We start from the raw sequence: 13,597 nt of genomic DNA on the forward strand, positions 1-13,597 counted from the left end.
TGCTCCTCTTCCCTATGTTCATGGATGCCTTCAAGGGGAAAGTAGATAAACACCGAGGGGAAAAGGGATGTCAAGTGATCTGATACAGTGAGGTGAAGTAGGATGACGGGGAGCATGGATCAGATGGGCTGAGTGTCGGCTTTCTGTGCATTACGTTTTATGTTGTTCTACGCAAATTTTCAATTTAACTTTCCCTTCCAGAACTGATTTGCTTTCTTCTCTTTTGCGATATCTCAAAAGTTGGCCCATGACATATCAGGGAAAGTTTCCACTTTACTGCCCGAGTTTAATGCTGGTTGTGTACAGGGGCTATCGTCACAGACACTTCCCACTTTCACTACTTGGCAGTTGATCTGTGCTGGCAGTTTGGCACCCAGCAGCCAAGTTGAAAATTTGTTCTGATTAGCCTCACACTCGATACCTCCAGACTGACAGCTCTCTCCTCATGGGCAGTATAGCTCCAAATTCTGCTAAAGCCACATAAGTGTAAAGGGTATAAAACTATGAGTGGAATGTTAGAGATCCCCGGAAATGGGCTGGCAGGTGTCGGGGAGTGGAGTCCATAAAATTGGGTGCCATGGTGACGCAACCATGTCCGCCACCAGCCTGCCTCCACTGGGATTTTACCAGCAGAGGGGGATACACAGGTGGCCAATGTGGTGGTATGATTTGCATAGCTGTCTGCCATTGGTGCAGAACACCGGCTTACCATTGGCCCTGGTCGGTCATGTGCCTCTCGACCGATTGGTTGAGACCAGTCATGTGACGGCTCTCCGATTGGTCGAGAGGCTGAGTTAACCACGCCTCCATACCGAGGTATAAATAGTAAGAACGCCCAGCGGTCGTCCATTTTATTGTAGTCGACCGCAGGGCGAAGTTCTAGCTTATTAAAGCCTAACTTTTGTATAGCAACTCGTCTCTCGTGCAATTGTTGGCTCATCAGCCACCCTCCCTTCAGTCAATTAGTGGCCATTTAGAGGCCTCCTCCCACTGGTGCTAGTATTTTACCAGTAGGTGCCAGTGACACATGGTGAGGCTACCACGCAAAATCTGGCCACTGTGGGATGAAGGGGAGGGGTACCTCATGTCAGGGAAAGCTGTGCCCAACAAAAGGCCTCCCCACCATGCCCCGTGCCACTACTGCCTCTCCAATCCCAGCCCCCCTCCCCCCTTCCCACTCATCGGGCCTGACAGTCCGGCCCCAGGTCTCTGACAACGTGACTCCTTGATGTTGGACCTGCCTGTTTCCATGGAATCCATAGAATCAATACAGTCCAGAAGGAGGCCATTTGGCCCATCAAGTCTGCATGACCATCTGAAAGAGCACCCTATAAAGGCCCTCTCCCCCGCCCTATCCCCACAACCCCATAACCCCTCCAAACCTGCACATTTTTGAAAACTAAGGGGCAATTTAGCCTGGCCAATCCACCTATCTTGCATATCTTTGGACTGTGGGAGGAAACTGGAGCACCCGAAGGAAAACTATGCAGACACGGGGAGAACGTGCAATCTCCAGACAGATAACCACCCAAGGCCAGAATTTAACTTGGGTCCATGGCACTGTGAGGCAGCAGTGCTAACCACTGTGCCACCGTGCTGTCCCAGCAATGGTCATTGCTGCTGGGACAAGAGAACTGCTGGCCATCTGATTGGCTGGCACCTCTATCTGGCCAGTCGACCTCCCAGATGGGCGCAGAAGGCCCACCCTGAGGCAATTAATGACAAGCTAGCTGTTAAATCGCTGCAAGCTGACCCAGCCAAGTAAATATGAGCTCACACCCGTGGGGCAGGGTCACCGCTTCCACATAGATATCTGGTGTATACTTGTAGGATTTAACTGCCACACAAATACAGCCTCCATGCAAATATGCGCTGTGAACATTTCCTCAGGATGTTTGTAGTTGAATGGAGTGGCTTGATCCAACACAATGAATGATCTGTGAACAGGCCCCCATCTAAGAACAGTGGCAACAATCTATTCACATATCTGGCCAGAGAAAATAATATAGTCCATGCAGCATGCTGACATGGCCACCAGCGGTCCTGTTTCAAACCGGTAGTGACCAACAAGAATGAAGCCATTAAATATTGCAATGTGGACAAAATACTTCCTGCTCATTTGCTGATTGAACCATCGAAAGCCTGAGGTATTTGCACATTTGCATTGTTCATCAATCAGAAATTAATTGAATGTGCCGCCAAATATCCTCTAAATGAATATCATTCTTTGTTGAAAACCCCTCACCCCTTGACTATTTTATCCGTGTAGAATCCCAGATCTAAGTGTTAAAAAAGGGGACTTATCTCAAGTGGAACACTTTTACCATCTCTCTCTGCTCACACGTGTTCATGGTGGGTTATACAGCGTGGAGAACTGACCAATCGCTGTTGTCATGGACATAATTGTGATCTTAACGGCGGAGCGAGGAGGTTTGGATGGCCCCATGAGTGATTCCCCCCCCCCCCCCTCAAATAGCTATCGATACAGAGGATTAAAGTGTGAATTAGTTGAGTTTAAGATGATTAAAGTAATTGATGAGGTAGATAGAGGGAAAGTATTTCCTCTGGTGGGGGAGACGAGAATAAGGTGTGTGTGTGTGTAGTTTGGCTGTTCAGGAGCATTTCTTCACACAATGATAGTGGAATCTGGAATCATCTTCCTCAAAAATGATGCTGAGCATCCGTTGAAAATTTCAATCTGATCTAGATAGAATTCTGTCAGGGAAGGATATTCAGGGATATGGAGCTAAGACAGGTGAAGAGCAGAACAGATTCAGCCTGAATTGCCTCCCTTCCTTCTCATGTTTCCTATGTTGCCATACATGTGCAGTGCTGTAAACTCTGTCACCTCTCCACAGGCTTCCATAATGTCTGGAAGTGAGCTGACTTTGGGGATTGAAGGCCATCTAGCACAATCGGTAAACCACCCAGCGCTGGGAAAACTCCAGGAAGAGGGCTCACTGGAGTGTAGTGCGAACCAGAGTGAGCGCCCAGCAGTGCCTGCGCTGCTGAAGAAGGACAATAGATTGGAACTGAAGAGGATCAAAGAAGAGATTAAGGAAATAACACTGCCCACTCCTGTTGAATTGCACAAGGTGAGTGCCCACAGCTAGCACCATCCAACATTTCCGGCTTAATCTGAGGGCCAGAGGGTGGCTGATTGCAGTGCAGCCTGGAGAGAGAGAGAGACTGTGAGGTGTCAGTGCAACATGTTCCTTGATTCTTATCAAGGAGGCAAAGCAAACCTCCATCCAGCGAAGATCCCTCAGTCCCAAGTCCTGCTCACGAACCCTGGATGAAAGTCCCACGTTGTCTGCAAGTGGTAAAAGGCTGTTTGAGGAGGGCACCGACCATGTAAAAGATGCCCTTCTCAACTTCCCTCCTAAATGGGCCCAGATTCACAGGAGGAGGGTTATCTTTGCATGACATGTAGAAGAATGAGTGTTGAACAATTGGGGCTGGTGATACTGGACAGAAACACGTGTCTCTGCGCAACATGTATTGAGATGGACGAGTCTTATCGGGGCTATATTTGTTAACTAGGAAGACGATTGTTGTGTGCATACTGTAAAGAACCCCACTGATGTTAAATGACTTGAAAGATGTTTTCATTTCCCAACCATATCTTATCAGTTCTACTTCATCTAACATTACAAAGATTTCAAAGCATGCATTAACATAAAATATACCTCAAGGTATTTACACACAAGGGTCCGAACACTCATGACAGTGCATCAACAATGATATTTTCTCTACCAGTCATGTGAATGATTTTCAAATCAAATAATTGTAGTGAAAAACTCCATCTAAATAACCGGGTGTTCTGATTTCAGAATCGCTCCACAGATTTTTGGGGATTATGGTCTGTACATATGATTGGGTCTGCTGAATAACTGGCAACATAAATCTCAAAACGTTGGAATGCCACTACCAAATTTACAGTCTCTGTTTCAATTGCAGAATGCTTCTGTAGATAGGGAGTTAATTTCCATGAGAATACGCCACAGGCTTCTCAATTCCCAGTTTGTCTTTCTGTAACAATACAGCCCACACACCAGTGTCATGAGCATCCACAGCCAGTTTAAACTGTTGGTCCTAATTTGGTGCGGCTAACACTAGCACTGTTGTCAACACAGTTTATCAATGTTGGAATGCAGTTTGGTAGTTCTCCGTACAGTTAAATTTCTTCCTCTTCTTCAAGAGATCTGTTAGTGATGCTAGCACACTGCTAAAGCTCGGCACAAACTTAGATAAAATCCAACCGTTCCCAGAAATCTTAAAATCTCTATTCTTATTGTAGGTTTATGGGCAGCACGGTAGCGCAAGTGATTAGCACTGTGGCTTCAAAGCGCCAGGGTACCAGGTTTGATTCCCCGCTGGGTCACTGTCTGTGCGGAGTCTGCACAGTCTCCCTGTGTTCCTCCGGGTGCTCCGGTTTCCTCCCACAGTCCAAAGACGTGCAGGTTAGGTGGATTGGCCATGATAAATTGCCCTTCGTGATCAGAAAAGGTTAGGAGGGTTTATTGGGTTGCAGGGATAGGGTGGGAGTGAGGGCTTAAGTGGGTCGGTGCAGACTCGATGGGCCGAATGGCCTCCTTCTGCACTGTATGCTCCATGTTCTATGTTCTGGAAAATCCTGAATGGCCTGTATTTTTGCATCTCGTGGAGCCACCTCATCATGCCCCATGATATGTCCAGAATATGAAACTTGAGCTTTCTTTCGCAAATTCACTTTTTCCAAATTAATGACTAGATTAGCTTCTTTTAAGCAATCAAACAGTTATTTTAGGTGTTGCAGATGTTCTTCCCAACTTTGACTAAACACCACTAAATCATCAATGAACACTGCACTCAGTCCCTGAATAACTTTATTTGTAAGTCTCTGAAATGTTGCAGATACGTTCTTTATTCCGAATGGCATAACGTTAAATTGATAAAGTCCATTTGATGTCACGAATGCTGAGATTTCCTTTGCCCTTTCGGACAAAGGCACTATCACCTAGGTAATAACACGAGCACTTTCTCCCTGCTCCAAAACTACAAATCTGTGATATCCTATCAGCCACTGCTTTCATTCCCTTCTGTGCTATCTTTAAATGCTTTCTTGCCCCTTCACAAACGCCATTTAATCTTTCTCTGAAATTCAATATGTAGTCCAAAAATGTTGGGCACATTCGCCCAAAAAATGACTACGGACGCGATTCTCCGGCCTGAATTACTCTCGAGCAAGGGCGCAACAAGGCCGATGAATAGCGAAAAAGGCTGAAAACGAGAACCTTGCCAAGCACCAGCCATTTCTGATGCAACCAGCCCATTCCTGCGGGTGAAATCAGTATCCCACCATAGCCCATTGTCTGCATCATGGTGTCTCCCCATTGTCTGCATCATGGTGTCCCCCCATTGCCTGCATCATGGTGTCCCCCCATTGTCTGCATCATGGTGTCCCCCCATTGTCTGCATCATGGTGTCCCCCCATTGTCTGCATCATGGTGTCCCCCCATTGTCTGCATCATGGTGTCCCCCCATTGTCTGCATCATGGTGTCCCCCCATTGTCTGCATCATGGTGTCCCCCCATTGTCTGCATCATGGTGTCCCCCCATTGTCTGTATCATAGTGTCCCCCCATTGTCTGCATCATGGTGTCCCCCCATTGTCTGCATCATGGTGTCCCCCCATTGTCTGCATCATGGTGTCCCCCCATTGTCTGCATCATGGTGTCTACGGCCTGTAGGGATGCTCCTCAGTTATTGGGATATGTTCTGCAGTGACTCGTAAATGCCCATCTGCGACTGAGACAAGCTCCGCAGCACCTCTGCCATTCCCATCTGAGACCGGGACGTGTCCTGCAGTGCCTAATCAAGGTCAACCTGGTACAGTGGCACGTCTCCCATTGAGTCGAACAGTCTACCGAGGTCCTCAGCCATGGCCGTCACTGACTGTGCAACGCCTTAAACAGCTTTACTCATGCTGCCGACGTCGTGCACCAGGCTATTCACTGCGGTCGCCACCCTAACAGTGTTGGCCTCAGTGCCATGCATTGCTGGCGCCATCTCCTGGGCCCGTAGCCTTTGGGACTCCTCGAATCGGCAATGGGCCTGCTGGAGTGACGCTGTCATCTCTCTCTGAATGTTCCGACCGCTCCCTAACGTCTCCATCAGCTCCGGTAACCCTGTTCCAGAGACTCAGCATCTGGCTGGGCCCCAGCTGTGTCCTGGGATCCAGCAGACCTCCGACTGCTGTCTCACCTGCTAAGTTGGGGCATGGGGTGGGGGGGTCCTGAAACACAGTGGGGGGTTCAGAGTTGGGTTGACCCGATCTCACCTGCACTTGCGAGGGGAGCTCGTTGGTGCAGGAAATGGGACTAAGTACGTCATTGGGGACGTTCCTCAGGGAGGCCCGGAAATGGAGCAGAGTCATGTTTAATTGTGGGGTCGTTCTCGGCACTACAAGTGCCGGGAAACACCCTGCCTAACACAGCAAACATGGGACTCTGTTTCATTAAACCGTGCCCTTTCTGATTTTTTGGGGGGCTTTGGGAAGTTTCTCACTGGTTAAGTTCACACTTAGAGAAATTTTCAGTAGTCACGTAGCTGAACACGCTGGCAAGACCGGCTCCTCAGAGGTTGGGCCGCCATTTTGAAATTGTGCCCAGATCTCTAAGTGAGCTTAAGGGTCCCCCACACCCCTCACCCACGGAGAATAACAACCTCCCCAGACAAGCGTATTACCCCCACCCCCCCAAGTGAGCACACCCCACTGTTAGGTCGCTGAGGACTCCCCTTTTCAGGCGCCGCCTTTTAGAACCCCCCACTGTATCCCCTCAACCTGTATGAAGCCTCTTCACACCTCCCTTCACCTTTCCACCCTTTATAAACTGCCTTCGCCCCCTCCCCTTTCATAGGCATGGCCCCCTCAAGCTCTGACCCTTGACAGTGCCAACCTGACACCCTGGCAACACCAGGTTGGCGGTGCCAGGGCAGTGCCAAGGTACTACCCTATCCTTTCTCTGACCACCTGGAGGGCATCAATGCCCTCGAGACCCCCAGAGTGGTCCATCACACCTGGTCTCCGCATGTGGAGTACTAATCACGCCCCAGTTGGGGCCTCGCCTGTGCGACTGGTGACACTCGGGTGACAGGTGAATGCATCCTCAATGCATTACTCGCATTCCATTCTGTGCCCGGGGTGAAGCCTGATTTGGGCCTCTGCAGCGATGCACCTGGTGCATCGAGATCGATACTGGGCACAACACAGTGGGAACATTGCGCCCGTCTCTTACTCAATAACTTTTCTTCATTGCAGTGTTAATGTAAGCCTACTTGTGACAATAATAAAGATTATTATTATTATTTCCATGGCGCTCTAACTTCTTGTCCTTACACCAATTAAAAAGGACTAAATCTTGTAGATTTATTCGGTGCATCCTTAATGGCAAATAATAAAAATAGGATGTCCTTGACCCAATCATTTTTCTCAGATGTGTGTATTGAAATTTTTACATTTCATACACTGTACATTCATCGAGGGTATATGCGGTATTACAATATACAAGTCATGTCCCTCTGTATTGATTCACCCTGCCCCCATCCCCCTGTCCCTCCCCCACCCCCTCCACTTGTTACTTCAGGGTCCTTTCCTGGGTCACTTATTATTCAGCGGGCAGTTATCCTCTATTTACACATGTTTTCTCTTCACTTCCCCCCATTTTTGTTGTTTGTCTTCAGCCCCCACCCCAAACCTATTTTTGGCATATCTGTGGAGGCTCAGTTTCTTGTGGCCTTGTTCTACGCCCCCTGATATCTGTATCGGCCATTTTACAGCGTCCCCCTCTTCTCTCCCCCCCGCCTGTTCCCTCCCTTCCCTGCCTGTTGCCTGCAGTCTCGTTGGCTCCATGCGGCCCCCTTTCCCTCGCTGTATTGGCTGACAGCCTCAAACAGGTCCTGGAACAAATTGGTGATGGCCCCAACGCTCTGTGGCAACCCTCCTCTGACCCTCAGATGGTGTACTTGATCTTCTCCAGGTGGAGAAATTCCGCCAGATCTGCCAGCCAGTCTGCAGCTGTGGGTGGTGCTGCTGATCGCCAGCCGATCAGGATTTTCCGGCGTGCGATTAGGGAAGCGAAGGCCAGGTTATCCACCCTCTTCCTCATGAATAGTTCTGGCTGGTCCGATACCCCAAAGATTGCCACTCTTGGGCACGGCTCCACCCTCACCCCCACAACCTTGGACATTGCCTCGGAGAAGGCTGTCCAGAACCCAACAAGTCTGGGACATGCTCAGAACATGTGGGAGTGGTTGGCCGGGCCCCTCTGGCTCCGTTCACATTTTTCCTCCACCTCCGGGAAGAACCTGCTCATTCTGGTTCTTGTTAGCTGTGCTCTGTGCACCACGTTCAGTTGCATGAGACTGAGCATTGAGCATGAGGTAGTGGAGTTGGCCCTGCTCAGTGCATCGCTCCAGATTCCCCATCCTATTTCCATCCTAACTCTTCCACCATTTTTCCCATGTTTTTTCCAGTGGCGAACGTGCCCTTTCCCACAGTTGTCCGTACAGGCCCCACAGTTTCCCCTCCACAGACTGTCCAACCCTCATGAGGGTAATCTCGACTCTACACTCTCATCATTGTTTTCAAATTTTGATGCCACCTCTCTAATGCTCCCTGAGATTCTGGATGATACTCTGCTGATTTATATTGTTTTATTCCCAGGCTATTCATGACCTCCTTAAATAATCCTGATGTGAAATTTGACCCTTGATCCGATAGTATCTCTTTTGGTAAGCCATATCGAGTAAAGAGCTTTGGTAATTCTTCAACACTCTCCTGGCTGCAATGTTTCTTAATGTTACGCCTTCAGGAAATCCAGTGGAGTTATCCATAACAGTTAACAAGTAGTGATTTCCACTTCTTTTTTCAAATGTGGCCCAAAACAGTCGACTAGAACTCTTGTAAAAGGTTCTTCGAAAGCTGGGACAGAGATCAAAGGTGCTACCTTTACTGCAATTTGTGACGTGCACAACAAAATGTAACGACATCTTTATGTAGTACCGGCTAGTAAAACTGCTTCTGAATCTTTGCTTCTGTTTCCTTTATTCCTAGATGTCCTCTTAATTGAATTTCATGAGCTATCCTTAGAATTTATTCCTTGTACTCAGGAGGTTATACAATTTCATGTATTTCTTCCCATTTTCTATCTGCACCAATATGTGTGGGATGCCATTTTCTCATTAATATGCGATCTTTTACAGAATAACATTCAGGAATACACTGAGTCTCCAGTTCTGAGTAAGCCATTTGATAAACATGTTTTAATTTGGAATCACCCGACTGTAATTCTATCAATCACTTTGAGCTAAACACATCTGTTTCTTTCCCATTGTCTTTTCCATTTTACAGAATTACTTCTTTAAGATCTCATAGATCATAGAATTCCTACAGTGCAGAAGGAGGTCCTTCGGCCTATCGAGTCTGCATCCACCCTCGAAAAGTGCACCCTACCTAGGTCCACTTCTCCACCCAATTTTAATGCTCTCACCCAACTATCAAAATTACTTTGTTTAATCCTTTCAGACTGTCCAGACTGTTTTCCTACATTTCAAAACATTTGGCTGTAAGCACCTGGTACTAACTCATAAGTGCTCAATAAAGCTTTGCTCACTATATCGTACTCCCCAGAATTTTCCTCTGATAAAGCCCTGCCTACGGGTTTACTCTGTAAGAAGAGCATCAAAATATCTTGCAGTCATTTCATCTGTCGCACTATTTTCTCAAATGAATTAAAAAATGCCTCAACATCCTTTTCATCAAATTTTGGAATTGAGTATACAAATCTAAAAATCTCCCCACAAGGTTCATGTCTAGAACTGCATCCTTCCTCAATGTGCTCTGGTGCCTCTGCTTAACTTCCAGCACTTTAAACTGAAATTCTCTCTCTTTCTCTTTTTCCCTTTCCGCCATTGCTAACTTCTGCATTTCCAATTCCCGTTGAAAAGCTCTCTCTTTGTCTTTTTTCTCTCTTTCCCATTTTGCCTTTTCTGCACCTGGTGTTCAAGTTTTCTGATTTCTATTTAGAACATAGAACATAGAATGATACAGCGCAGTACAGGCCCTTCGGCCCACGATGTTGCACCGACATGGGAAGTCAAAAACTAAAGGCCATCTAACCTACACTATGCCATTATCATCCATATGCTTATCCAATAAACTTTTAAATGCCCTCAATGTTGGCGAGTGCACTACTGTTGCAGGTAGGGCATTCGACGGCCTCACCACTCTTTGCGTAAAAAACCCACCTCTGACCTCTGTCCTATATCTATTACCCCTCAATTTAAGGCTATGTCCCCTCATGCTAGCCACCTCCATCCGCGGGAGAAGGCTCTCACTGTCCACCCTATCTAACCCTCTGATCATTTTGTATGCCTCTATTAAGTCACCTCTTAACCTTCTTCTCTCTAACGAAAACAACCTCAAGTCCATCAGCTTTTCCTCATAAGATTTTCCCTCCATACCAGGCAACATCCTGGTAAATCTCCTCTGCACCCGTTCCAAAGCTTCGACGTCTTTCCTATAATGAGGCGACCAGAACTGTACGCAATACTCCAAATGCTGTTTTGTACAGCTACAACATGACCTCATGGCTCCGGAACTCAATCCCTCTACCAATAAAGGCCAACACACCATAGGCCTTCTTCACAACCCTATCAACCTGGGTGGCAACTTTCAGGGATCTATGTACATGGACACCGAGATCCCTCTGCTCATCCACACTACCAAGAATTTTACCATTAGCCAAATAGTCCGCATTCCTGTTATTCTTTCCAAAGTGAATCACCTCACACTTCTCTACATTAAACTCCATTTGCCACCTCTCAGCCCAGCTCTGCAGCTTATCTATGTCCCTCTGTAACCTGCAACATCCTTCCACACTGTCTACAACTCCACCGACTTTAGTGTCGTCTGCAAATTTACTCACCCAACCTTCTGTGCCCTCCTCTAGGTCATTTATAAAAATGACAAACAGCAACGGCCCCAGAACAGATCCTTGTGGTATGCCACTCGTAACTGAACTCCATTCTGAACATTTGCCATCAACCACCACCCTCTGTCTTCTTTCAACTAGCCAATTTCTGATCCACATCTCTAAATCACCCTCAATCCCCAGCCTCCGTATTTTCTGCAATAGCCGACTGTGGGGAACCTTATCAAACGCTTTACTGAAATCCATATACACCACATCAACTGCTCTACCTTCGTCTACCTGTTCAGTCACCTTCTCAAAGAACTCGATAAGGTTTGTGAGGCATGACCTACCCTTCACAAAACCATGCTGACTATCCCTAATCATATTATTCCTATCTAGATGATTATAAATCGTATCTCTTATAATCCTCTCCAAGACTTTACCCACAACAGACGTGAGGCTCACCGGCCTATAGTTACCGGGGTTATCTCTGCTCCCCTTCTTGAACAAAGGGACCACATTTGCTATCCTCCAGTCCTCTGGCACTATTCCTGTAGCCAATGATGACATAAAAATCAAAGCCAAAGGCTCATCAATCTCTTCCCTGGCTTCCCAGAGAATCCTAGGATAAATCCCATCAGGCCCCGGGGACTTATCTTTTTTCACCTTGTGCAGAATTGCCAACACTTCTTCCCTACGCACCTCAATGCCATCTATTCTAATAGCCTGGGTCTCAGCATTCTCCTCCACAACATTATCTTTTTCCTGAGTGAATACTGACGAAAAGTATTCAATTAGTATCTCGCTTATCTCCTCAGCCTCTACACACAACTTCCCACCACTGTCCTTGACTGGCCCTACTCTTACCCTAGTCATTCTTTTATTCCTGACATACCTGTTGCACGTTTTACTATGGGCGTAAAACGCGTTTATTGGAGTGTATTAACACGCCTCCGAGTTCGACGTGTGCTTAACACTGCTAGGCTCTGTTCTATGTAATTATTTAGCTCTGGAGTCGCCAGTTGCCGTATAGGCAACGTCACAAGTATTCCAAGGTCAAATTCAAAGTAATAAAGACGATACACCGATTAGTCAAGTTCAAACGATCAATATTTATTATACAGTTAATAATAAATACTCATGCACACACTAAGAGACTAAGCTACAACTAAACTTAAGCAAACAGAATACTTATCTAACAGGAACAGGCAAGGTCAGAGAACGAGGCCTTCGTCCTGGTTTTGTCTGCAGCCTTCAGCAAGCGTTCTGGCACTTGGGAGTCTAGCGGGCTTGGATCGCGTAGCGAGCGTTGAACTTACGGTTTCGGCGGCTGGTGCTCAACGGCTGGAGTCAGGATACCAGGTGTCAGTCGGAGCCGGAGCACGGGTTTAACAGACCGGACAACACGAGGTCCCTATCTTTTATAGGGGTTCCGTTGTCCTTCCCTCTTCTCGGGCGGGCTCTACCTATTGGATCAATTTCTTATCGATACTGGATTAATTCCCCAATGCGAGGGGGTCTCCGTGATGGAGGGGGCGTTTCTTATGTCCTTTTGTTCGGAGGTTTCTGGTGCCTCGATGTCTGGGTCTTGATTGGAATGTGTCCATTCAGAACCAAATGTATCTATTGTGTGGGTGTTCAAGTCTGATGGCCTCATTAGCATGCAAAGCGTTTTGCCATTTGCACCTAACTAAGGTCTTTTCACCTGAGCCCAAACTGGTTTCTGCTGCTGCAGAATGCAAACTGCTCTTTGCAGACTGCTGTTCTGGCTGAACTGTCTGTTTCTCAGCAGCCTTCCATTTTAGTTTGGCTCAGTGTCCATTTTGCGTGGCCAGCATGGCTACATTCCCTCCTTGTGATCCTCACAATCATACTATTGTGAAGGATCACCTATGTGCTTTGCCTCCTTGTGTTCTGACCTCTTGCCAGTTCCTGTTCTACTCTGTTCTAAACTATGGGAAGAAGAGAAAAAAAATTTTAACTAACATCTCTACTTGGCCCTATGTCAAAGGGACATGCATTACTACAACTGGGAACCTCTACCTATCACTATTAACCTTAACCTTAACTTAAACATTTAATCACTCTAAAATCTTAACCATTCACACCACAACATCACACTTCCCAACTCGGCAGTCGAGTATGGAACAATATAATACATGGCTGAATTTTATTTACAGAGTGTTGTAATCAGTGAGGGGTTGAGGGGTTTGGTGGAATCCGAAGATGGGGGATTGCACTCTATAGATGGGTGAGGTGCTGGAACGAGAGGCTCTCCTCTTCCATTTCCTCAACCTGAGGGTCTGCACTAGGATGATGAGGATCGCGATCACCAACAGTGATTCGATTATGTAGGACATGGAGTACCACGTCATGAATTTAGTACACCAGGTCTGAACCTCGCTGATCAGAGCTGAGCACTGGGGGTTTGTTGTACTAACATTTACGGTGGGGGTTGTGGGGGAAACGTGTCTTGTTTCCACACATATACATATGACATTAAACAGTAATAAGTGGGCTTCCATCATTTTGCTGTTCTTCCTCTTTCTCTTCCTTCTTCCTCCGGTATTGACAATCCTGGCTTCGACCTCTGTCTCGTCCTTTGAAACCTTTGGGATCAAGCACAGTATCTGTCAATAC

General features: G+C 47.0%; 1 protein-coding gene across 6 annotated transcripts in view; it reads left to right on the forward strand.

The window, feature by feature from the left end:
- Window positions 1–13,597, forward strand: part of grip2b (glutamate receptor interacting protein 2b) — a 1,006,802-nt gene that overhangs the window by 974,182 nt on the left and 19,023 nt on the right. For all 6 annotated transcript variants that reach the window (XM_038810787.1, XM_038810785.1, XM_038810786.1 and 3 more), the window contains one exon: window positions 2,859–3,095. In XM_038810787.1, coding sequence (XP_038666715.1) covers window positions 2,859–3,095 — 237 coding nt within the window. The remainder of the gene's footprint in view (window positions 1–2,858; window positions 3,096–13,597) is intronic.

This window comes from Scyliorhinus canicula, chromosome 11 (assembly GCF_902713615.1).
Source record: "Scyliorhinus canicula chromosome 11, sScyCan1.1, whole genome shotgun sequence".
Taxonomy (NCBI): domain Eukaryota; kingdom Metazoa; phylum Chordata; class Chondrichthyes; order Carcharhiniformes; family Scyliorhinidae; genus Scyliorhinus; species Scyliorhinus canicula.